Source organism: Myxine glutinosa, chromosome 13, assembly GCF_964187855.1.
Source record: "Myxine glutinosa chromosome 13, kmMyxGlut1.1, whole genome shotgun sequence".
Lineage (NCBI taxonomy): Eukaryota > Metazoa > Chordata > Myxini > Myxiniformes > Myxinidae > Myxine > Myxine glutinosa.
The window spans coordinates 90,065,336-90,091,752 of record NC_136273.1 but is presented as its reverse complement, the minus strand read 5'-3'; the positions used below and the strand labels follow the sequence as shown (position 1 = coordinate 90,091,752).

Genomic DNA, 26,417 nt, shown 5'->3' with positions numbered 1-26,417 from the left:
GGATCTGGGGTGAATTAACGGGGGTAGAAAAGATCAAGGTTTTGGATGGGGAAAGATAAGAGATTGTGGTGAACAGCTGTTTTAAAGACCTGGAGGGAGGAGTGTGATTGAAGAGAGGGAGGGAGTTTGTTCCAGAGGTGGGAGTAAAGAGGAATGAAGGAGTGAAGGTGAGCAGAGAGTCTCGATTTTGGCAGGTTAACCATAAGAGGGTTGCTGGCAGATCTTGTGCGACCTGTAGGGATATTTGGGGGACAGAGCACAGACAGAGCAGGGGGAGCAAGGTCGGAGAGGAGTCGGTAGAAGACAGAAAGACCACCAACCTGCCTGCTGTGAGTGAGTGAAAGGCCCTCGGAGTTAACTTAATCGCGGGAGATTCCAGTGATTCTGAACGCTTTGGTTTCAACAGCGTGAAGACGAGCTCGGTGTGAGGCAGGAGCACTGGCCCAGTGGGGAGAATAGTATTCCATTGAGCTGCGGATGAAAGCCTTGTACGTTGTGAGGAGCTCAGGTGTGCCAAGGAAGGACTTCGCACGACGGAGGATGCCCAGTCGGCGACTGGCTTTGGAGGCCAGCTTGGAAATGTGGTTTTCCCAGGAAAGATCATGGCAGACAGTGAGACCCAAAAGCTTGAGTGACCCCAAAAAACAAGTCCAAAAAAACAGTTACCAAAAAGGTGAAGGGAGTCGAGGAATTCCAGCATGCTTGTGTGTTAAACAAGTTTTCAACGCTTTGGAAAGTAAACAATCACATGGGGCATATGAATATGAATATGAATGAATGATAGTTTTTAAGACCATTTTCCCCGCTAGAGCAGGGGTTAGCCTTGCGGGCCCCATGACAATCATGGTTCCCTGTTTGAGGCAATGTTTTTATGGCCAGATGCCCTTCCTGACGCCAACCCTTGGTCGCCTCTTACGATGCGCAGGGATACGGTGTACCTATTCTAAACCGGGGTACACACCGGGCATATGATCACAATAAATCAGCACACAAAGATTTTAAAGGTAGAATAAATAACATTCAATTGAAATAAAGTTGTTCCTTGATCATAAACCAACGTTTGTAGAGACTGAAGTTAAGCAATTGCTTCACCCCTCTTTTCGCTTCTCGTGCACGAGCTAATAATGCAAAGGGATCACAATTTGAGGGAAAACAATTTCCCCATTATCAATGAGAAACCCCTTAAAATGGAAACCAATAACAAAACTGATCGATAGCCAGGAAAAAAAAAAATCCACTTTCGTGATTATTTTAATTTTTATTTTAAACAGAATTCCGACTCGGAACAAATCAACGTTGAGGTAATCCTTACCACGAGATTTGGCATTGCAACAAACGATCACACAATACACAAGAATCACACAAAAGCAAATCCAAAAATATCAAAAGGGCCACGTGGGAAATGAAGATTTTCGGCAGTAGTTACTTAGATTTATTTCAAAGCAAGACGTGTACCTTTTCCGAAAAGGCACTGAATCGGCAAAAGATGCTCCCAACATTCTGCCTTACCCCTCCCCATACCAAAAACAACCACAAAACAAAACCAAGCTTGCACATTAATAAGAAAAGGAAAAAAGACACATGAATGGAGATCTTGAAAGATTTTGATGAGGGTGGTGGAGACCAAAGGAAAGGGGTTGAATTTATACTCAAAAATTGGACTGCATGTTTCCAATTTTATGGCCAGTAATGTATGTACCAGGTTACATTTAAGTGCCGATCCTGTCTGACCGTCATTTGGATTTGCATGATTACCAATATCCAGGTACGAAAGTAATGATGATCAAGGAAGTGCAGATAACAGTTTTGGGGGACAGTCGTTTCACACACCTTCACCGTTTTACTGCAACAAATGCAATTTAAACATGAATATGCCCATCCCAGATAATAACCAGTGTTAACCCAATAAACAGACATGGTATAAGCAATGCCACTGCACAGCTCAGTATTACAACATTTCTAGAAGTTATCAGCAATGACTACTGCACAAATGTAAAGACATGTTAAGGTGTTCATGGCCTTAATTGCATGTACTTGCTTACCCCCACCCCACCAAAAAAGGATGTTTATACCCTGCTAAATGCCACAAGAATCAGAACGCAAATCTCATTTCACCCCATCGACTGATGTCAGGCAATTATAGGCATCAGGGTTTAATCATCAACTTAGTTTAACAGTTAAAGGAAAACAGTTGCTCAACAGAAAAGTGAAAAAGGCAATTGTAAAGCATCAATTAGCATGATGTAGGAAGGATAAACATGCTATTGGGTAAAAATCCTGATGGAGAAGCACCATGCACCAGAGGTGGTCTTGGAGGTAGATTTCAGCACAACCCTAAAACAGATGGAAATCATTCAAAATACACAAAAGTTATCAAAAGCAATATTTAATAATAGTGAATACATGCATCAAAACCAAACCACAAGAAAAAGCCTAACCACAACGGCACTCTGTAGAGCGCATTCGTTTACGTTTTGTATCCCACTGATAGGCCAGATGTGGATCCAGACCTGAACCGAAATAGAATCGGCTTGTTCTTGGCAATTTCCAAATCATCCACCCAGATGTGTCATAACTATACATCGGATTTTTATGTGAAAAAAAAAAAAATATTTTTTCACATAAAACGGCTTTTTTGTGCGCAAAAAAATTATTTTGCTATTTTCGGAGGAAAAAAATATTTCGCCCTTTTTCGGGAAAAATAAAATAAAATGCCCTTTTTGGTCGAAAATGTCTGGCAACGCTAAAAAAAATTAGGGAATTTTTCGAAATTTTTAACTGCGATCGAAATTTTTAACTGCGATCGATCTCAAAAACAAAACGTTGCGTCCACTTGCGTGCGTTGCGTCCCCAGCGTGTACAGCAGTGAGGCGGTGTACTACAGTGAGAGAGTGTACACAAAGTGTGAACAAGTCTCCTATCAAGATGAGTGCTGCTCTTCGTGACAAGTGGCTGAAGGAATTCAACGCTGGCGGCGATGGGGCCACCTTCAAGTACGTGTCGAGTGACATGGCTTTCTGTCGAGCTTGTGAAAAGACTTTCTGGGCGAAGCAGAAGTCTGAGCTGGCCCAACATGTCCGAGGAGACCGCCACAAGAGCAACTTGGCCTTGAAGAAGAAGAGGACGGTCACGCAAGCCACCATGGAGGACTTTGGTGGCGGAAAGAGGCACAAGTGCGACGTCGTGGCTCAGGAGCTGTGCCAGGCCATGCTGGCCGCTGGCATCCCATGGTCGTAATTGGAAAACCCTGCCCTCCGGTCGTTCCTGGAGAAGCACATCACTCTCCAGATCCCCGATGAAAGCTGGATTCGAAAGCACTACCTCGACAAGTGCTACGACGAGGCCTTGGCGGGGATCCGTGCCGACCTCGGACAGCAGCCCATCTGGCTGTCCGTCGACGAGACGACCGATTCGGCAGGTCGATATGTGGCCAACATCATCGCGGGACGCTTGTCCAAGGAGGGGTACTTTCGTCCCCACCTCGTCCAGTGCATGTTTCTGGAGAAGACCAACTCCGGGGAGATCGTGCGTGCAGTCAATGACACGCTGCGCTATCTTTGGCCTGATTTCAAGCCGGAGTGCCTCAAGGTCCTCGTCAGCGACGCCGCGGCCTATATGATCAAGGCCGGCCATGCCCTGAAGGAACTCTTCCCGGACTTGCTGCATGTGACTTGCGTGGCCCACGCGCTCCACCGTGTCTGCGAGACAGTCCGAGAAATGTTCAAGGACGTCAACGACCTGATTGCCACGACGAAGAAGGTGTTCGTCAAAGCCCCGTCGCGTGTTGTCTTTTGGAAGGAGCAGCAGCCCAATCTTTCTCTCCCCCCGGAGCCCATTCTGACTCGGTGGGGGACGTGGATCGACGCCGCGATGTTTTATGCCGAGCACTTCGAGGCCGTCAAGGACATTGTGGACCAGCTGAACGATGACGACGCGATGGCAATCCGGAGTGCCAAGGACCTGTTCGGAAAGGCGGACATCAAGCTCAGTTTGGTCTTCTTAAATGCCCACGTGTCGTTCATCCCGAAAATCCTAAGCAGCTGGAGGAGGCCGGCATGGAGCTGGCCAAGGCCTTCCAGCTCCTTGATCAGGCCAAGGAGGAGCTCGAAAAGATCCGAGGCTGCCGTAAGGAGCTCCTGCTCACCAAGTTCAAGGCGGTGCTGCAGCGCAATCCCGACATTGGTGTGCTGAGGACAGTGGCTTTGATCCTGGATGGAGATCAGCACGGATCTGAGGTTGGTGTGCCGGCTGGAGTCAAGCTTGCTGACATCCCCCTCTTGAGGTACTGCCCCATCGTCAGCGTCGACGTGGAAAGGTCCTTCTCCGTCTACAGAAACGTCCTCACCGACCGCCGACACCGCCTCACCAAGGAGAACATTACCAAGATAATGATTTCAAACACCTACTTTAATCGTTCCTAAAAGGGTCTTGTCAATTTCTTCTAGTCCTCTACTTATCAAACAATGCGGTTGCAATAAAGGTACCTGAACGTCATTTTTTACCTGTTTACTAGCCCAGAGTGCTTAATGTTGTGCAGGAAAAAGCTTACCAGTTTTTGTTCTTTTTTTGACTGATTTCTGAAAAACCTGGTAATAATAAAAAATGAATAAAACGGGGGAAAAAAATATTTCGGGATTTTTTCACATAAAAAAAAAAAAATTCCGCTTTTCAAAACATAAAAGGCCTATTTTCTTAACATAAAAATCCGTAGTCTAGTCATAACCCATCCACAACATTATTAAATATCATGGTATTGTGATGGATATAGAACCAGCCCACAGGTGAATGCACATTCATGACCGGTATGAGCTCCAGAGTCAGTTATACCGTTGGTATATGTGCTCAGACAGAACCCCACCCGTTGTCTTAGGGAAACAGGGCATATGTGTTGTGTGGGTCTTCTTCCTCCTCCGAATACCCCTCCTGTACTTCTTTTATTCCTCCAAATCATCGTTATTCATGGCTCACATATGGTGGTTGCCATTACATTAACCACAGTACAATATGGTTCTCTCACTTTCAAATTACCATTGAAATATTATTCACATATACTGTATATCGGATACAACCAGCTATTCATAAATTCTCTTTCCTTCTTTCTTTCTTTTATTACCACTCTCTTACAACATCATACACAACCAACCACCTTATAAGCCACCAAACCACAGCCAAATGAAATTCAGACAACAAAGAAAGCAAAAAAAAAGAAAAAAAAGCTGCCCTTTCAAACGCGCTCGGAGGGAAAACCCAATAAAGATAGAGCGGACATGACTCGGGGATGATTCACAACAGAAGAAGGCATGGACTGGAGAGCACACCAATGAAAACGCACCATCACGAGTCAAAGGGCAAGCCATGACCTTTGATGCGTGGGAACTCCTCTGCCCCGCTCAGGCTGCTTAAAAGGCGGAACACCAGATGGATTGTCCCTGTTGACACGCGCTGTTAGGGTACTGACATACACTTCTTTTTCTTGCCATCCCGATTCATTAATTTCTAATTTGTCTCCCTTGCCATGTGAAGAGCATCACAATTTATAAAGAGCTGTCAGTGACTTTCCTCTTGACCCTTCCGGGCAAGACATCACATTTTTCTCGAAGATACAAAAGCCCACATTATCTCACTTATATTTACACCTTTCTGCTTTCTTTACCCCTCCTCATTTCTAATTTGTTTCCTGTTTCGTGACTGGCACACGGTAGTCAACCTGTGCCAGTGCAAGCCAAAGACTGACCCAATGCCTTGATCTGTCTCTCTCATCTTCACCTATCTAGGTTTCCTCGGTATGATTTTGTTGATGCCATGTCCTATGTATAGCAACTTAAGTTAAGATTATAGAATGGGAATAAGTGCAAAGGAGTAGAATCTGATATGTGCTGACTAACACACACACGCACGCATTGCATACTTTATACAATGTGTTTTGTTTATGTTGTTCAATGTGCTTCAGTTTATGGTCAACAGACACTGTATAATATACGATAACCCTGGTGTTGGGCTAGCGGCTAGGGTGCCGGCTTAGGATCCTAGGATCCTGGGTTCGAATCCCAGTAGATCGCTGAATTAACGCCAGGGGGGTTGACTCAGCCTGTCATCCTTCCGAGGTCGGCTAATTGAGTACCAGTTCACTGGTAATTCCCTGGTTGTCGTTAAAGGCGGCAAAAAGGGTTGGCGTCAGGAAGGGCATCCGGCCATAAAACATTGCTTCAAAAAGGGGACCAAAAAATAACAACAACCACGGTTCCCGAAAAAGGCCAACCCCCGCTTTGCGGGGAAAAATGGCCTCTAAAGGTGGTTATATGTTTTTTTTATACGATAAAATTATATTGTGTAACGTGCCCGATTTCTTTACGGTGTAGCTCATCGGGCAATGCTGTCTGGAACAGCGTTTGTCTGTCCATCCAGTGCATGCATGCATGTGCAGTCGGTAGAAGACAAAAAGACCACCTACTTGCCTCAGAATCAGCTTCATCGCAGGAGATTCCAATGATTCTGAATGCTTTGGTTTCAACCGCGTGAAGCCGAGCTAGGTGAGGCAGGAGCGCCAGACAAGAGGGGAGAGCAGTATTCCATTGAGTTGTGGATGAAAGCTTGTATGTGGTGAGGAGCTCAGAAGTGCCCAGAAAGGACTTCACACGACAGAGGATGCCCAGTCGGCGACTGGCTTTGGAGGCTGGCTTGGAAATGTGGTTTTCCCAGGAAAGATCATGACAGAAAGAGACCCAAAGCTTGAGTGACAGAACTTCTACAAGATGATTGTTCAGAAAGTAGATGGGAGGGTTGTCCAGACGGTCTTTTTGGAGAGAAAAAGTGAGTGTGAGAGATTTGTCAGGATTGACAGACATGTTCCACTTGTTTGACCAGTTTGTGATATTGTCCAGTTCTGCAGAGAGTGAAGAGGCTGCTGCCTGCCGATCTGAGGGTTGGGATATGGAGCGGCAGAGAGTGGAGTCATCAGCACAGAGATAGAGGATTTTCCAGAGAGTAGGAGAGATCATTGATGAAGACCAGAAAAAGCACAGGGCCCAGAACACTGCCTTGAGGAACTCCAGCCTGAACAGGAAGCAGAGAAGAGAGAATTCCATTCAGGGCCACAAGTGCGACCATAAAGGAAGTCTGCAAGCCATGCATGGAGGTTTCCATGGATACCATACGAGGAGAGTTTGGTGAGCAGAGCGGGGTGCCAGACCGTATCGAAGGCATGATATATGTCAAGGGAGACGGCTCTGATTTCCTATTTGGCATTGAGGACATCCATCGATTGTTGAGAGAGCAGAAGCAGCATGTCCAGAGAAGAATGACCTGGTCTGAATCCAAATTGATGATCCGAGATCAAGGCATTGGAGAAGAGTGAAGCTGGGGGAGCTAGGCCGGAGAAGTCAGTGGAAGACAGAAAGACCACCAACCTGCCTGCGGTGAGCGAGTGAAAGGCCCTCAGAGTGTCTGAGGAGGCCAGACACGATTGAAGCCAACCATGGACAATTCTCACCGCCACAAGTCCATCTCTAGTGACCTCGATGTTCCTGTGCCCACCGTACGCAATGTTTTCACGAAGTTTAAGGCCCATGGCACTGCAGCCAACCTCCCTGGACGTGGCCGCAAGAAAAAAACTTGACCGAAGATGGAGTGAAGGATTGTTCGAATGATGGAGAAAGCACCTCAATTAACTGCCAAACAGATTCAAGCTGACCTTCAGACACAAGGTACGACAGCTTCAACTCGCACCATTCGTTTCCAACTCAATGAAAGGGGGTTCTATGGGAGGAGACCCAGTAGGATCCCACTGCCACTGCTAAGAAAGACCAAATGGAGTTTGCCAAAATACACCTGAACAAGTCAAAATCCTTCAAGGAGAATGTCCTGTGGACAGATGAGACCAAATTAGAGCTTTTTGGTAAAGCACATTATCTCTGTTTCCAGAGAACAAAATGAAGCCTTCAAAGAAAAGAATACCCGACAGTGAAACATGGAGAAGGTTCAGTGATGTTTTGGTGTTGCTGTGCTGCCTCTGGCACTGGGTGCCTTCCATGTGTGCATGGGATTATTAAATCAGGAGATTACCAAGGCATTTTGGAGCACAATGTTCAATCCAGTCTCAGAAAGCTGGGTCTCCGTCAAAGGTCATGGGTCTTGCAGCAGGACAATGACCCCAAACACTTCAAAAATCGCCAAGGAATGGTTCAAGACAAAACGCTGGACTGTTCTGAAGTGGCCAGCAATGAGTCCTTCAATGAGGAAAAGGCACCCTTAAAATCTGGGAGAAGTGGAGCAGTTTGCACAAGAAGAGTGGGCCAAAACTGTCAGTAGAGAGGTGTAAGGAAGCTCATTCATGGCTCGAGGAAGTGCATGACTGCAGTTATTTTGTCCAAAAGGCTGTGCTAGCAATTATTAAGTATGGGGTGTCAATAATGTTGTCAATGACATTTCTTTTCATTTTCTGATTGAAAAGGATATATTATGTTCTGAAACAAAAATAAAGGTGCTGAAATATTAACCGTGAAATAAAGAATTGTGGAGACCAAATACTTTTGTCAATTTCAACCTATTTTTGGAGAGAATTGTGAGTTATTTGAAAAAAAGTGCATGGGTGCCAATATTTTGGCCACGACTGTGTGTGTGTGTGTATGTACATACATACATACATACATACATACATACATACATACATACATACATACATATATATATATATATATATATATATATATATATATATACATACAGTAGTGACCCCTAATTCCGAACGCCCCTCATCTCGAACTACTCTAATTCCGAACCGTAAATTCGAGAAAATTTTGTCCCTAATTCCGAATGTATTTCTATAACCGAACCGCCAACATAGCGTTAGCGTCGTTCATATTTCCCGCCGCGAGCGTCGTTCATATTTCCAGTGCTGAAATTAGAGAACTGTGCTTCCATTGGTCTAAAACACAGGCCATTGTTGAAAAGTGGCACCCTAATAAAGCAGTGGTTAACAGGAGCATTAACTTGTTCAGTGACAATGTGATTGACCACTTCAGAAAAATTAAGAAAAGTCGCCAACACCAGGCAACTTTGGAGAGGTGGTTCTCTAAAGAAAGCAAGCCAAGTGAGCCCCAACCCTCTACAAGTGGTGTTAAGAGACAAAGAGAGCAAACACCAGAAGCACAGTCATCTGATGTTAGCTTGGAAGGTGCCTCACCTTCCAAGCAATAAAACCCTCTCCCTCCTTCCTCCTCTCCAGCTTCCACATGCACCATCAGAACTCTCCACTAAGGTAAATGCAGTTATTTTCATGTTAGTACATTTATTTATTGTTTTTATTATTATTATTATTTGATATTTAGGGCATTTACTCATCTTATTTTACCTTGAATCATGTGTATTTGCAGTTAACAGTGTCTTGATAATGGGTTTTTGGGGTCCAGGAACGGATTAATTCACTTTCCATTATTTCTTATGAGGAAAATAGTTTCTAATTCCGAACTTTTCCCAATCCGAACTGCCGCTGGAACGAATTAAATTCGGATTTAGAGGTAGGTATATATATATGTATATATATATCCATCCACCTTCAATGGCAGAGGTTAAAAAATAAAAACTGTACCATACATTTGCAACAAAAATCCACCATCTTGCATACGGCAAAACATTAAGCCATTTCACGTACTCTTTAAACCAAAAACTTTTCACATGATTAAATGAGTGGAATTTTTAATATGATATATGACGATTTGTTCAATCTTACTGCACATATTTAAAATAAATAAATATGTCAACCACTTTTGGTTTTAAATGCAAGAACAATTTCATGAAGACGTGCATGAGAATTGAGGAGCTGAAGAAGTTGGAAATTGCAATATCATGAAGATTGCCAGAACAAACAAGTGACGCACCCAAAACGGTGTTGAGCAGTCCTACAAGTAGAAGAGCCGGTCGGAAAGCATCAGGCTTGGCTCACGGTGGATACTCTGCCCCACCAGAAAAGCAAGCTTGTGTGCGTACAAGCAAGGAGCAGGTACTCGGATTATTCCCTGTGTCATAGTATGGTTCAAAAGGTCATTGTGGGCAATCGGCTAAAATAAAATAAGTATAAAATACAAGTTAAGACGAGTGGGATAAAACAAGGGTGCATAACTTAGGAAATCAGAAAAATCCACAAAACACCGTAAATCAAAACAATGGAGAAAAGGAGCAGTGAGCAATATGGGGCAGCAATAAGGCAAAACAAGATGCCCATCTCACGTACCGGCCAGTTGTAATAGAGATGGCACATCTTGTACGTGAGGCGCTGCATGTGGTCTGGCTTCATGGCACTGGTGTCAAACACTACGTTGTAGTGAGTTGGGCTTACGGTCCCCTGTCGCACTGACTGACTTATAATATAAAAGTCGTACCTGAATAAAATAAATTAGAGATAGAGGAAAGGGCAAAGAAAAGAAAAGAAACAACAGCAACACGAGAAGACTAAACAAAATAAATAAATAAAAGGAACAAAGCAAATCAAATGGTTAAATTGTTCCTTTAATGGACTAGCGATCATTAGATCTCAGTTGTTTAAACAACATCACAACCTTGCTCAATGTGAAAAACCAAACCAAGTGTCTCATACCAACATAGACCAAATCACTAGTTTGCAGCAAACAAAGATGGCCAATGAACCCTGAACTTGTGAAGTTGAGAAATTTTCCTGATTACTCACCATTCAGGCCGTGTGACCACTGAGTCAATGATGGTGCCCGGCGGTGGGTTTTCAAGAGTTGCATTCACCTTGGCAAAGAACCGAGCATTGCCAGATTTCTTCACCACCACCACAGACACACGAGGCCTACAAGGAAGGAGCATTCACAAGAACAGAGTTCAAAGAGTACCCAAAATAAGGAAAGGATCTCCCATCCAAAACGATGATCTTTTCTACCGCCCACTAAACCGCCTCCCTTCAAAGCCACCTCTTTCCAAATTTCCTTACAGTTTGCTTCTATGTCCATATTGTCCACTGTATATCCTCCAATACCCCCTCCTTCTTCCAAATCTCCCTCCATTTTGCCCCTCAATCCTGCTGTTGGTGAGCTAGCCCACTCTTTCTACTACTCCTTTGCTTGTGTTACATCCTCATCTGTTCAGTATTCTTGTTTTTCCACGACACGACTTTATATTAAAAAAAGAAGAAGAAAAATAAACCCCCCCCCCCCCCCCCACCGTAACACCCCTTAATGATGCGGTCATACAATATTTTGATGCGGTCAATACACCTTCATTGGCCAAAAGATTCATATCTGATGCCTAAGTTTCATCAAAATTATGGGTACTTTTGGAGAAGAGGGCAAATACCTATATGACACCCCCCCCCCCCCCCCCTCCCGTAGACTCCCTCAATGAGCAGACTTTGATGCAGTCAGTACTCCTTCGTTAGGCATCATACATGCAGCTTATGGCCAAGTTGAATGAAAATTGTGTGTTTGGTTGAAGAGATAATGACTGAAGGTGTTTACTGACTGACTCACTGAGCCACAGACACTGCTCGATCGCATTAGCTCACCCGATTAAAGTCCATTTGAGCGGGAAAAAAAAAAAATGGTATATATATATATATATATATATATATACTAGCGGGGTCACCCGTGGGAATCCCACGGGCATGGATGTGTGTGACATTTCGACATATTGAGTTAGATGCTGCACATTCATTTTTACAAAATGGTTACTGGCAAGTCATCAGATCCAGAAATGGTGTAATGAACACAATTTATTAGCGCTGAGGAAGCGCCTCTAGCGAATGACTTCCAGCCAGTGTAACGCAATTCCTGTCACAGGAATTCTGAGATCATATAAGTGTGACGTGGCAGTTCCTGATTGGTTCGTGTTGGGGAACCCCTTCTCGCTGCCGACGTGACGTAAATTCGCGCACGCGCACTGGTGAAGCGCGAGATTCGGCCCAAGGTTCTTATTATTATTATTATTATTTTTGTATACAAGATCGAGGCTCGAACCATGATCGAGGCTCGAAATTCCATGCCCAAACCTCAGCGCAATCCAAGGGGATTCACTTGTTTATTTCACATAATATGTGACCCCTCACTCCTCTCCACCTGACACTCTCCTGTCTCCACCTGACACTCTCCTCTCTCCACCTAGCACTCCTCTCCTCTCCAATCCCTCACATTCCTCTCCTTTCCAATCCCTCACCTCTCCAATCCCTCACACGCCTCTCCAATCGCGCCTCACACTCCTCTCCAATCGCTCCTCACACTCCCCTCCAATCGCTCCTCACTCGCCTCTCCAATCGCTCCTCACTCGCCTCTCCAATCGCTCCTCACTCGCCTCTCCAATCGCTCCTCACTCGCCTCTCCAATCGCTCCTCACTCGCCTCTCCAATCGCTCCTCACTCGCCTCCCCAATCGCTCCTCACTCGCCTCTCCAATCGCTCCTCACTCGCCTCTCCAATCGGCTTTCCCCGTCTCGTTTCTCTCCCGTCTCGTTCTTTTTCTTGCTCCAAATCGGCCCGTCTCGCCCGCCGGAATCGGAAATCGGCCCGTCTTGCTTTCGTGCTTGCGCGTAAATAAATTGTGTTCATTACACCATTTCTGGATCTGATGACTTGCCAGTAACCATTTTGTAAAAATGAATGTGCAGCATCTAACTCAATATGTCGAAATGTAACACACATCCATGCCCGTGGGATTCCCACGGGTGACCCCGCAAGTTTGCATTGACGTCCGTCGATGGACTCGTTCGCCCGTCCCATTCGTTTTCTTGCTACATCCTGTTCAAGTCTGCGTTCTTCATCGATCGTCTCATTCATTTTGGAAATAGAAGTTTCCACGCAGCGCATGAATTGTCACGATCCTCAAGAGGAATTTGTCTCGTAATAGACGGGTCAATATACTGCCTGACCCCAAAAAAATTGCAAATTTTTGTTTTATGCTTATTTCTAGTAGTTTATGAAGTGGAAGACAACATATTAAAAGTTGGACAATTTTGACGCATGGGAAAGTCCCTCAGTGACGTCAGAAAACAAGATGGCTGCCGGCAGATAAAACGTAAAAAAATTGACTGATAATCATCAGACCACTAACAATTTAAAGTAAATTTTGCACCAATATTTGTATTATGATCGTTGCTGGTAGTTTATCCAGTGCTAATCCTGAGACCATTCGCAATTTAAAGTAAATATTTGCACAAATATATGTTCTTTGATTGTTTCTGCCAGTCTATGACATGGAAAGCCACATATAAAAAATTGGACAATTTTGACACATGTGGAAGTACCATATGCCTTCTAGTCTTAGATTCCAGTTTCATCGTCCTCCTCCTCCTCCTCTATGTCTGGTTCAACACTCATATTGTCACAGTTGCTGTCCTGGCAATGTCCACATGCACTGGTGCACTCTAATCCATGCTTCCTACATGAACACCTTAGTGTTTTGCACCCCCCTGAACAGTTGCAGTGAATCATCTGAAGTAGTATGTCTGGAGCAGGGCTTTTGTCTGTCATCACTGGAACAAGTTTTCCTCCTTCTACCTTCCATCCCCACTCCGTTGGCTCCATTCCACAACAAAGGCCCATCCATTCCATTACCTGGTAATAGGTCCGCAGAGAATGAAACTTGCAGGCAGCGGATGTGGGTGGCAGTCTTTCAGGAGTGACAAATGCCTTAGCCCTTGCAACCTTTTTGCAGAGAATGTTGTATCTGATCGATGCCAATGAGTCGTTCTGATTTGCTTTAAACAATGCCACCATTGCTCTGCAGCCTGCAGTTTCAATAACATCCTGACTCTGCTGTGGTTTACAGAACACCTTTGAGCTGTCTATCAGTTCCTTTTCTTTCTTGATGATTCTTTGAAACCCTGACTTCTTTGCAATCCCAAAGACACGAGACGTTGCGTCACAGCCAGTTAATGCATGAAGGAACAATATATCTCTGCAGGCTGCATTTCCAAGTATCTGCTGAAGGACTTTGATATTGTAGACATTTGATTTTGCCTTGTCAGAACGGAAATAGAGTTCAATGCAGTTTGTCTCCACCATATAGAAGAGCAGGAGGAGAAGGAGATCTGTATCTTCTCCAATGAGGGTTGTAGATCTGGAAGCCGCATTTGCGACGGCCGCTTTTGCAATCTCAACATCAGCATCTCCCTCTGCTTGGATCACCTCACAGCCTTCCTTGTGCAACACCTCTATAATCAACAGTATCATTGCCTGCTTGTTTGACTCATTCGACAGAAAGTCCTCCTTTTTCCCAACAAATTTTGTTGACTCCGTAATGTTAACCTTGGTGGCATTCTTGTTTCTATTCCGACGTTGATGAGAACAGTCCTTTGTGCTTGGCCCAGCCTCATAACCATCAAACACAACAGTAGCTTTGCCATAGTGTCGTACTGTAAATGAGGCATATTCATCTGCAATGGAACTGTAGGTGAATCCCTCTGTCCACTTTAAGCGGTGAATAAGTGATCCCCCGTCAAGAACATAGTGATCTGTTCCTGGAACTGTCTGGTTGACAGCATTGTCAGATTTGGTTGTAGCATAATTCCTTATTGCCTCCGCCAACTGTGGTTTATCTGGCTGGCGCAGGATGTTTTTTGCCTCAAAAAGAGACATTGGGTATGGGCAGAGTTCATATTTCATCACTTCACCTATCTGGAGATCTCCCGTCTGTGACACCACTAAGAACCTCTGGAATAGTAACGCTGGATCTATTGTGCGGTCCTCAGCAACTTTGACTGCCCTGCTGAATGCAAGTGTCTTGGCTTTAGAACTCCTTTTGTGTGAATAGGAGTAAGCTGGGTGATCATCCATCTTCTTGACAATGTCACTACCTACTTTGAATAGGTCATGAACATTGACATCCTCATTTGCAGTAACCCCTGTGATGATATTGCGCAATGACTTGTCATCAGAAAATGGTGTGAAGCTGTCCAGTTTTTCGGCAACTTTGCCACGATCAGCTTCATCTCGACTCACCCTGGATGTTGTCAACTCCTTATGTTGTTCACTTGTTGAGTAGCTACTCGAGGTCAGTTCTTGCATAGCAAGGTTGTAGGAGGACGATATGGTTGAAGACAGAGTCCAAACTGCTCTCTGGTGCTCTGACATCCCACTTCCTCGAGTCAGCCCCCCTTGGCTTTTCAGTGAGCGCATTAATGTCTGTTCTATCACAAGATCAGAGCCTAGGCCAGCCCAGTATTGGTCACTGCGCCGGATTACATGATAACCAGATTGGAACTTCTGATGAACCTCAGGGTTGTCATCCTCTAACGCAAGCATCTTCTCGAGATAGAGTCGAGCTGACTTCAGGTAATTGGGATGGCCAGCAGCTGCAAATATCGGCAAGCAAGCTGATATGGCTTGGAGATGCATCTCCCAGGACCCCGTCCGATCAGCTGCCACAAGTGCCCTTGCAATTCCCAACATACGCTGGTAGTTGATCCAAAGTGCACTGGTTTTCGAGTCCTTTGCAAGTTTATTCCTTTCCTGATTCAATCTATTGTCAATGAAATGAATGCACTCTGATTGCAACACAGACTCTATAGTGTCACTTTCGACAGTCTCCAGGGAAATGTACAGTCGCTCCAGTTCTGCCACTTGTTCTTGAAACCCAGGGTCAACTTCCACAATCTTGCCAACAACCTGACGTGTAAGACACTGATCCACAAGCAAATGGCCACGAAAAGCACGTTGCACCGCCTTCCCACTCAGCATGTGCACAACAGCATTTTGACCATACACTGTTTCCAGGATCTATAAAAAACCAAAGACGTTTTCGACGTAGTGAATCGTGCATGGTTTTGTGACATTTTTATCATGTCAAAATTTTTTACTTTCCCATGGTCCATTTCTGTCCAACTTTTGATATGTTCCTAAATAAGTCTTAAAATATAAGGAAATGCAATAAAACTAAAATTTGCAATTTTTTTGGGGTACGGCTGTTCTGGTTGTATATTGACCCGTCTATAATCATCAAATGTAAATTATATTGTGGAAAATTAAAGATTTCAAATAAACCTATTTAAAGTGAATGCGCACATAACTAATTTAAAAAAACGAATAAATATCTCTCGGTAATTTCCTGAAACATATTTTACTTCCGGATAATAATGTTGAATGAAATAAAAACGAAGAAATATATGTCGGCATCAGTGTTGATGTTTTTGTGACGACTGTCATCAAACGAAAAAGTAATATATCTTAACGGAAAAGCAAAAGCGAATTTTTAATATATATCGACACGTTGCCATCGGTGTCATGTTGGGCGGTGTATGATACATCATGACGCGATTTTTAAAAATATATCTCTGCATTTTCCCGCGTGCGTGGAATGTTCTCAATTATTGCTGACACCGAGTCTAAAACCATCGATAAAAATGAAATCATATGGTGAGTTAGATTGGAGATAAAGGCGTGAGAGAGACTCAATGGCCTTGAAGTTACAGGCGTTTGAGAATTCATTTCGTTCTATAAAGGGCAACTTTCATCGGATTTTCTTCCCGTTTTTTTTCAACCGAGTCTAAAACTATGTTAGCGACTGTGAAAAATGAAATGATATATCGAATTTGATTTGAAATAAAACTGGGAGAGAGAGCAAGACACCACGGGCCTACAAAACAGGCCTCAAAGCTATGCAAGTTAATAAAATGGTGGATATTTGTTTATAATTATATGAAGCCTCTCCCAGAATGGGTGGAGCTACTCTGCAAACCGAGTAAGCCACACCCCGGACAGACAAACAGACAGAATCATCTACGGCTATTATAATATATATATATATATATATATATATATATCTATATCTATAAATATATATATATATATATATATATATATATATATATATATATATATATATATATATATATATATATATATATATATATATATATATATATATATATATATATACAGTGGAACCTTGACTTACGAGTTTAATTCGTTCTGTGACCGAGCTCGTAACTCAAAATGCTCGTATCTCAAATCAAATTTCCCCATTGAAATGCATTGAAATGCTATTAATCCGTTCCAGCCCGCCAAAAACCACACCAATTTTTTTTTAAATATACAGTATATATAAAAATATCTCGCGCTTTATATTTCACCTGTATGCAGCATACAAGTTGGCAGGATGGCCTGGACTGGAGGTACGCACACTTGACTCTAAAGTCTAAACTGTCCAGCCTGGGTTTGAATCCCGACCTAGCTATAACCTGTCATGGGTGAATCACAGGCAGGGTGATTCATCAATGTGTGTACCGCTAAACTGGGCGCCCCGTTTGCGTCCCATTAGTTGTTGGATGTTAAGGATCTCACCGTGTTTTCCACAAAGAGAAGGCGAGCTATCGCCGGCACTCTGAACAAGTTGTGGCCTGGCATGCTCTTCTCCTCTGCTGTTATATACGTCCTCCTCGGCACCTCGCTCATGTTTTTCGACAATTGCGTGTTTTATATCCAAGCACATCATCCTCTTCTTCTTCTCAGTACCGTGTTTTCCACAAAGAGAAGGCGAGCTATCGCCGGCACTCTGAACAAGTTGTGGCCTGGCATGCTCTTCTCCTCTGCTGTTATATACGTCCTCCTCGGCACCTCGCTCATGTTTTTCGACGATTGCGTGTTTTATATCCAAGCACATCATCCTCTTCTTCTTCTCAGTACCGTGTTTTCCACAAAGAGAAGGCGAGCTATCGCCGGCACTCTGAACAAGTTGTGGCCTGGCATGCTCTTCTCCTCTGCTGTTATATACGTCCTCCTCGGCACCTCGCTCATGTTTTTCGACGATTGCGTGTTTTATATCCAAGCACATCATCCTCTTCTTCTTCTCAGTACCGTGTTTTCCACAAAGAGAAGGCGAGCTATCGCCGGCACTCTGAACAAGTTGTGGCCTGGCATGCTCTTCTCCTCTGCTGTTATATACGTCCTCCTCGGCACCTCGCTCATGTTTTTCGACGATTGCGTGTTTTATATCCAAGCACATCATCCTCTTCTTCTTCTCAGTACCGTGTTTTCCACAAAGAGAAGGCGAGCTATCGCCGGCACTCTGAACAAGTTGTGGCCTGGCATGCTCTTCTCCTCTGCTGTTATATACGTCCTCCTCGGCACCTCGCTCATGTTTTTCGACGATTGCGTGTTTTATATCCAAGCACATCATCCTCTTCTTCTTCTCAGTACCGTGTTTTCCACAAAGAGAAGGCGAGCTATCGCCGGCACTCTGAACAAGTTGACGGCAGAGATACTGTACGTGCACGTCAAGATAACCACGTGACCGGAACCCACCTGGCGGCGTAAACTCAAAATAAAGAAACATGCGAAAACAAAAATGCAGCGCTATACGACAGAGATACTGTACGTGCACGTCAAGATAACCACGTGACCGGAACCCACCTGGCGGCGTAAACTCAAAATAAAGAAACATGCGAAAACAAAAATGCAGCGCTATACGACAGAGATACTGTACGTGCACGTCAAGATAACCACGTGACCGGAACCCACCTGGCGGCGTAAACTCAAAATAAAGAAACATGCGAAAACAAAAATGCAGCGATATACGACAGATACTGTACTTTCACGGAAAGATAACCACGTGACCGGGTGGCGAAAGCTCGTAACTCAAATCTCGGCTCGCATCTCAAAGCAATAAACCGCCCGAGCGACGGCTCGTATCTCGAAAAACTCGTAAGTTGGGGCACTCGTAAGTCAAGGTTCCACTGTGTATATATATATATATATATACATACATATACAGACTTGGCATTTAATATGGAATTTTATTTTTTTGACTTGGGTTTACTTTCTGAACTCAGTGTATCAATCTGGTGAGTTTCTTTTACCCTTCAGTGATGTCTTTGTTGAAAGAACCATGTCACTGATTGTCTTTCGCAGCAAGAAGTCAATAACAGGATTATATCACAGGTGGCGTGACAAAATGTACATTTGACGATTGGCTTCACAATCGGGAATATAAGGGTTGTTGCGTTCTGTATTAGTGGAAATCAACTGCTGCACATCTACAAAAGTTATTGCCGCTTCCTCTGGAGATGGTCCGTCAACTTGACAATGCTGTTTGTCATGGAGTGGTGGCTTTACGAAATTCTAGCATGAAACAGCGTGCTATCGCTCGGCAGTATGGCAGCACTCACAAGGTCAGGTGTCAAAGATCCTGAAACGAAATGCTCAGAGGGGTGTCCCTCCTCCAATACCGAGGCCAGGACGTCCACACAGAACCACAAGGAGATATGATCGCCAGCTGCACAGGTTAGTCTGCAATGGCCGTACCAAGTCAGCTAATCGGCTTAGGGCTGAGTGGCAGCAACTGACAAATGTGCCTGTATCCAGAAGGCGAGTCAACCAACGACTGGTTCAAGCAGGCTATCGTGCCAGGCGTCCCCTGAGAAAGCCACACCTGACCAGACAACACAGCCAGCGCCGATTGCAGTGGGCCAGAGAGCACCGTCAATGGCAGCCAGGACACTGGAATCACGTGACCTTCAGTGACGAGTCTAGATTTCTGGTCTATCGTCAAGATGGCCGCGTCCGAGTGCGCAGACAAGTGCATGAAGCCCACAACGAAGATTGTATAGTGCCAAGAGTCCAAGCTGGAGGTGGTGGGGTGACCGTTTGGGCTGCTTTTCATGCAGGGGGCAAAACTGACCTGGTTGTTCTGAATGGAAACCTGAATCAGTTCAAGTACAGGGTCATTCTGGATGAAACATTGCTTCCATTTGCTCATGCAGCCTTTTGAGGAAACTTTGTCTTCCAAGATGACAATGCACAGCCTCATCGTGCTCGCATGATCCAACACATTCTTGCTGACCGTGGTGTAGAGCATATGGAGTGGCCTGCCATGTCCCCGGATATGAATCCGATAGAGAACTTGTGGGCAGAATTAACGCGTCAAATCGACCACCTTGGACCAGCAGCCTACCCCTGTGCGTGAATTGCAGCAGACTATTGTCACTGCATGGCAAGTGATTCCTGTCCAAACCTTGGCAAATCTCGTGAACAGCATGCCTCGACGTGTACGTGCTCTCCTGAATGCTCGTGGGGGTTACACGAAGTACTGAACTGTAATTTTACTGTCTGTAATCCCAGTCATAATTTAGCTTTTGTTGAAATTTTTTTTGGCTAATGTGCAAAATAAAGAGATACTTCTGGAAAACGTACAGAAGTTTAACACAGTACTGTCCGTGAATTGAGTTCGATATCAGTTTACATCACTTTCAAGGATCAATTTATTTGCTTTGAAATGTCAAATGTGGTTTTTGTTTCTTTTAAAGGTCACATTAACAAAATCTAGAATAATTTCAACATAATTCCAATGAACTTTTGGTTCTAAGTCAACTTGAAAAGTAAGTTCACCCCCACAAAAAAAATATTCCATATTAAATGCCAAGTCTGTGTGTGTGTGTATATATATACACAATGGCCTTGTGTATGTATATATATACACAATATATATATATACACACAGTGCGTATCAAAAAAAAAAAAAGGTAATCAGAATTCAAGGGGTTAATATGCAAAGGTTATTTAGTTTGACAATTTACATGTGGTTTACCAATTATGAGGAGATCCTCAGCTTTCCATTGATGCCTTTCATGCATCATTGCTGTCACACATGACCGAGTACATGTTCATTGAAAATGACAAGTTCAAATCGCATTTTTACAAGTTTGGCTAATCGGTGCAAGACATTGTTAAGTAAAATTGTTAAGCTGGTCTGGTAATCGTCGGTTGCATCATCCTTTGTTTAAGATGGGTATTTTATTGTTTTCTTGTATACAGAGTCGAGGCTCGTGAAAGAGCTAACATTTATCAAACAAACAAATCAAACAAACAAGCAAACAAAGTATATAAAAAGGGGAGCGGTCGACAAGATGGGGAGAGAAGGGGAGGAAGCACACAAACACACATTTGACGTGGCCCCTGGAAGCACACAAACAAACACAACATTTGAGAGCAGGGACATCGGGAGATGTTTTAGGAGGGAGAGGGATGATGGGTATTTAAGATGGGCCGACAGTGTATGGGTTTTGAGACAGTCTGAGTCATTGAAAAGATGGTTCAACTTACGACTGAACAGCGGACTTTCGTGGTTACAACCATTTTCACTTATGGAAATCGAAACACGATTTTTCTGACCAAAATATAATCGATCAAGCTTTCGTGTCAGGCCCGTTATGTACGTACACTTCGATTTAATTGCGCCAGCGGAAGTGAAAATTCATAAATAGCACTGATAAATGAAAGGTGAGTGCGTTTACCAAGTATGCACGATGTCAACTCGCATGCTTCGTTTTCCACGCGTCTCCCAAGCCGTCAAGTTTCTTCGTGTCCGGCCATTGTCGTCTCGCGTTATGTACGTATTTTGGAGTGTATCAACGAAAGCCATGTCAGCAGTCTCCGATTTCGATCCATAAGTAGCGGTTTTCACTCCTAGGTATTCACGAAGGTAAGACTATTACGTCTATAAATATTTATAAGAAAGTTTGATGCAGATTAAAATGATATAACCCGAAAGAATGACATTTTGTGCTCTCACAAGCTAGCTTGGTCTCGCTGTTGTGTGATCATCGACCCGCCGGCCGTTCGTGACCCAGTTATGTTCGTTTTATTGCGGCCGGTAAACGAACCACGCAAACGAAACTTCGTTAAATTTGTACTCTTATTTTGGTTTAATTTAATTTAAAATTGTAATCAGTTCATTTGTTTTTTCAAGAAATGGTACCTGGCGAGTTTCTGCAAAAATGTTTACGTACATAACGCAGACGCCGTTGTCTACTGGCGTGTTGTCTTTGTCGTGCTTGTCAGTGTCCTAGTTATGTACGTGCATAGTGTGATAGAAAGAAGATTTTGGAGTGGATATATTTTGTAACTGTTATTTTATGAAGTGGGAAGTGGGAGAAATTAACATGAATGGATTTCAGTGAAATTGCAGCAGACAGGCAATTTGGAACCAAGAAATTATGTTTGAAAAAAAAAAAAAAGACAAAGGAAATGCACACTTTGTTTGAGAGTTTGATACTGCATTCAGCAGTAGGACTAATTTTATTTCCTTTTGTTTTGGGTTTTTTTGGGGGGGAGGGGGAAGGTGGGAGTGGCATGGTGTTAGCCAGAGGAGGGGGGTGAGTACATGCACAGTAATTGTAATCAAACTTTAAGAGTAACAGGTATTTGCATTTACGCTTTGATTTCAAATTTGTATTGGTTATTCTTTCTTCTACATCCAGTCACATGAGACATTGAGATAATGCAATAATGTGTGATGTGGTAAAGAAATCTTTAAAATTATTACTTTTATAAAGATGTGAAAGCAGTCAATGTTTCTTGCTAGAACCTCCAGATCTTGCTGCAATAAATTTACTTTGTTGAATGTTCATCGTTCATAGAATTGTTGAATGTTCATAGAATTTGTAGACTTATGTTAGTTATTTCATTTATTATTATTGTTTTTCTTTTTTTGGGGGGGGAGGGGGAGGGGGTGTGAAAAGCAGTGAAATGTGCTAAATAAAAATGTGCAGATAGGATGTTGGACAGGCCATTAATGCAGTCACCTCCACCATCCAGCTATGTTATTAACTTACAAGCATGCTGAAGAGGGTGACTAAGAACATAAAGGGGCATCAAACGTTGAAGCGGGAGATTAATTTAGATGTGCATACATTTGTACATGTACCTGACAGCAGGGTTCTAAATAAAGGTTCAAGGGTAGAAGAGATGCAATAGTGGCTTTTATGGGTAGTTATTACATTGAAATGCACAGCAAACCATTGAACTACATTTTATATGATTTTTTGGTTTTCATTACCATACTTGAGTTTTAATATGAAGTATTTGGTGTCCTAGTTATGTACGAACATTATAGCTAAAACTAATAAAATAAGAAGTTGCTTTGTTTCCATGAAAAATTCTCTCCATGTGTGTATTTCAGTATTTTCCTTCGTTTAGTACCATCAGTTGCTAATATGTTCCCAGTTTACAAAAAGACGAGAATGTTTATGCCTGGTAAAGAATTGGTTGTCGCGTACATGTTTTGCTTCAAAAAGCAATTGCTTCAAAAATTAAAACATTGCTTCAAAAAGGGGACCGAAAAACAACAACAACCACAGTTCCCGAAAAAGGCCAACCCCCGCTTGCGGGGAAAAATGGCCTCTAAAGGTGGTACATGTGTCCACATTTGTTTTCGACATATTGTGATTGCTTTTGCACAAAATATGATTTGTCAACTGTGTGTGGTTCTGTTTATGGTTGGTTTTATCATACAAATAATTCTTTTCCCCAAAAATTCCCCAAAATAAATGTAAAGATAAATACAAGCATGAGGAGAACACCGAGTTATGTACGCGACATTTGTGATGATGTTGTTGTTGTTGTTTTTTTTTGTTTTTTTTGTATACTGAATCGAGGCTCGTGAAAGAGCTAACATTTCTTTCACAAACAAACAAACAAAACAAACCAGACAAACAAAATATACAAAAAGAGGGAGCGGAAGACAAGATGGGGAGAGAAGGGGAAGCACACAACCACAACATTTGAGAGCAGGGAGAAGTGTGGGAGGGAGAGGGCTTGGGGGCAGGAGGCGTGGGAGGGGGAGAGGGGGGGTATAAAACACGAGGGGACCGAAATTAGCGGGGGTAGAAAAGATCAAGGTTTTGGATGGGGGAGGATAAGAGATGGTGGTGAACAGCTGTTTTAAAGACCTGGAGGGTGGAGTGGGATTGAAGAGAGTGAGGAAGTTTGTTCCAGAGGCGGGAGAAAAGAGGAATGAAGGAGTGAAGGTGAGCAGAAAGTCTTGATTTTGGCAGTTTAACCATAAGAGGGTTGCAGGCAGATCTTGTGCGACCTGTAGGAATATTTGGGGGACAGAGCCCAGAGAGGGCTGGGGGGGGGGCAAGGCCAGAGAGGAGACGGTAGAAGACGGAAAGACCACCAACCTGCCGGCGGTGAGTGAGTGAAAGGCCCTTGGAGTTAGCTTCATCGCGGGAGATTCCAATGATTCTGAACGCTTTGGTTTCAACAGCGTGAAGACGGGCTAGGTGTGAGGCAGGAGCACCAGACCAGAGGGGAGAGCAGTATTCCATAGAGCTGCGGATGAAAGCCTTGTATGTGGTGAGGAGCTCAGGTGTGCCAAGGAAGGACTTCGCACGACGGAGGATGCCCAGTCGGCGACTGGCTTTGGAGGCCAGATTTGAAATGTGGTTTTCCCAGGAAAAATCATGGCAAATAGTGAGCCCCAAAAGCTTGAGTGACAGAACTTCTTGGAGAGGATTATTCAGAAAGTGGATGGGAGGGTTTTCCAGTCGGTCTTTTCGGAGAGACATCGTAACAGTGTGAGATTTATCAGGATTGAAAGACATGTTCCATTTGTTTGCCCAGTCTGTGATTTTGTCCAGGTCTGCAGAGAGTGAGGAGGCTGCAGACTGCCGATCTGAGGGATGAGGAATGGAGCGACAGAGAGTAGAGTCGTCAGCAAAGAGATAGAGAGGATTTTCAAGAGAGTCAGAGAGATCATTGATGAAGACCAGAAAAAGCACAGGGCCCAGAACACTACCTTGGGGAACTCCAGCCTGAACAGGAAGAGGAGATGAGAGAAACCCATTCAGGGCCACACGTTGACTACGACCAGAGAGGAAGTCCGCCAGCCATGCGTGGAGATTTCCATGGATACCAAAGGAGGAGAGTTTGGTGAGCAGAGCAGGGTGCCAGACCGTATCGAAGGCACGTGAAATGTCAAGGGAGACAGCTCTAATTTCCTGTTTGGCGTTGAGGACCTCCATCCATTGTTGAGAAAGCAGAAGCAGCATGTCCAGAGTAGAGTGACCAGGTCTGAAACCAAATTGATGATCAGAGATCAAGCCATTGGAGAAGAGGAAAGATTTCATATCTGAAGCAATGATGGATTCCATGACTTTGCTGATAATTGGGAGAAGGCTGATTGGTCTGTAGTTGCTGGGATGTGTTTTTGCACCTTTTTTGTGCAAAGCGGTGATGTTGGCTGATTTCCAAGCAGATGGCAGATGACCTTGAGCAAAAGAGAGGGTGAAGAGAACAGAGAGAGGGAGTGAAAGAGCGGAAGAACATGATTTTAGGACCCGTGGGCTGATGCCGTCAGGACCAGTTGCAGAATCAGAGTCGAGGGTTGACAGAAACTTTTCCACCTTGTCAGGAGGAAAGGACACAGAGTCCAGGAGCAGCTGGGTACGACTGGGTACGGTGGGTACAGAGAGGGATGGGTTTGGGACACAAGATTTAGAGGCAAACACAGAGTTGAGGCATTCAGCTTTTTCACGTGCGGAGTCAGCCGTTAAGCCGTTTGAGGTGAGGGAGGGGATGGAGGGGGAACAAACACCAGAAACAGATTTGACCAGACGCCACCAGGATTTGGAAGAGGGAGACAGATAAGAGAGTTCGGTCTTGAGAACGGTGAGATATTGTTTCCTGGCTCTCCTGAGGGTGGACACACAATTGTTTCGGGCTTTGTGAAAGGAAATGAGATTTCCTTCCGTTGGATTTGCTTTCCAGGAGACGAAAGCAAGTTGTTTCAGGGCAACAGCCTCACCACAAGATTCCATGTACCATGGACGGGAGGAAGGGTATGACAACTGAAGACGAGATGGGATAAATCTGTGCATGAGAGAGAGCAATTTACTTTGAAAGAATTCCCAGGATGAGTTGATGTCAGAGGCGGTAGAGATGGGAGACCAGTCCAGATGATTGATGGCTGCTTGAAGACCGTGCCAGTTGGCCTGAGTGAAATGCCAGACTTGTCGACGCTGAGGAGGCTCTCTGAGAATGGTCAGAGAGATGTCCACTTTGACAAGCACATGATCAGATGAGCCGATTGGAGCAGAAGAAGAGCAGCAGACATTTTCAGGGAAGTTTGTCATAACCAAATCCAGAAGAGAAGATGCTCCGTTGACTGAGATCCGGGTCGGGAAATTGACAGATTGTGTCAGTCCCAGTGAGTCGCAGAAGTCCTTTGCTGAAGAGCCATGGCTGGTGAGAGAGGTACCCACACCCAGCCAACTGGCATGGTGACAATTGAAATCACCACATATGAGGAAGAGAGAGTTGGAATGGGTAGATAGAAGTTGGTCCATATTATCAGACAGCGAGATGTCGATGGAGTCATCGCTGTTTGGTGGACGGTACAACACACATATGAACAAAAGGTGGGAGCGAAGGGGAAGCCGTAGCCAAAGGTATTCCTGGGGGTGAGGTGGAGAGAGGGCAGTGGAGGGCGAGTGAGGAAGAGAGTTTTTTTATAAAGAGAGCAACCCCACCTCCAGGACGAGGCTCAGGTCTATCATACCTGAGGAGGGAGTAACCTGGGAGAGATACCAAGGCATCAGAGACATCATGAAGGAGGAAAGTTTCTGTTAAGCAGATCACATCTGGTTTGTCAGAAGCAACCTGTATGGAGAGGTCAGTCAAGTTTGAGCGAAGGCCC

General features: G+C 44.1%; 1 protein-coding gene across 1 annotated transcript in view; it reads right to left on the bottom strand.

Moving 5' to 3' along the window:
* Positions 1-1,281: 1,281 nt before the first annotated feature.
* The window catches only part of PIWIL1 (piwi like RNA-mediated gene silencing 1), a gene marked incomplete at its 5' end in the record, with an annotated part of 210,131 nt that continues 184,995 nt past the window's right edge, over positions 1,282-26,417 (bottom strand). Inside the window, 4 exons of the mRNA XM_068134816.2 lie at positions 1,282-2,334; positions 9,876-10,013; positions 10,229-10,376; positions 10,682-10,807. Coding sequence (XP_067990917.2) covers positions 9,897-10,013; positions 10,229-10,376; positions 10,682-10,807 — 391 coding nt within the window. The remainder of the gene's footprint in view (positions 2,335-9,875; positions 10,014-10,228; positions 10,377-10,681; positions 10,808-26,417) is intronic.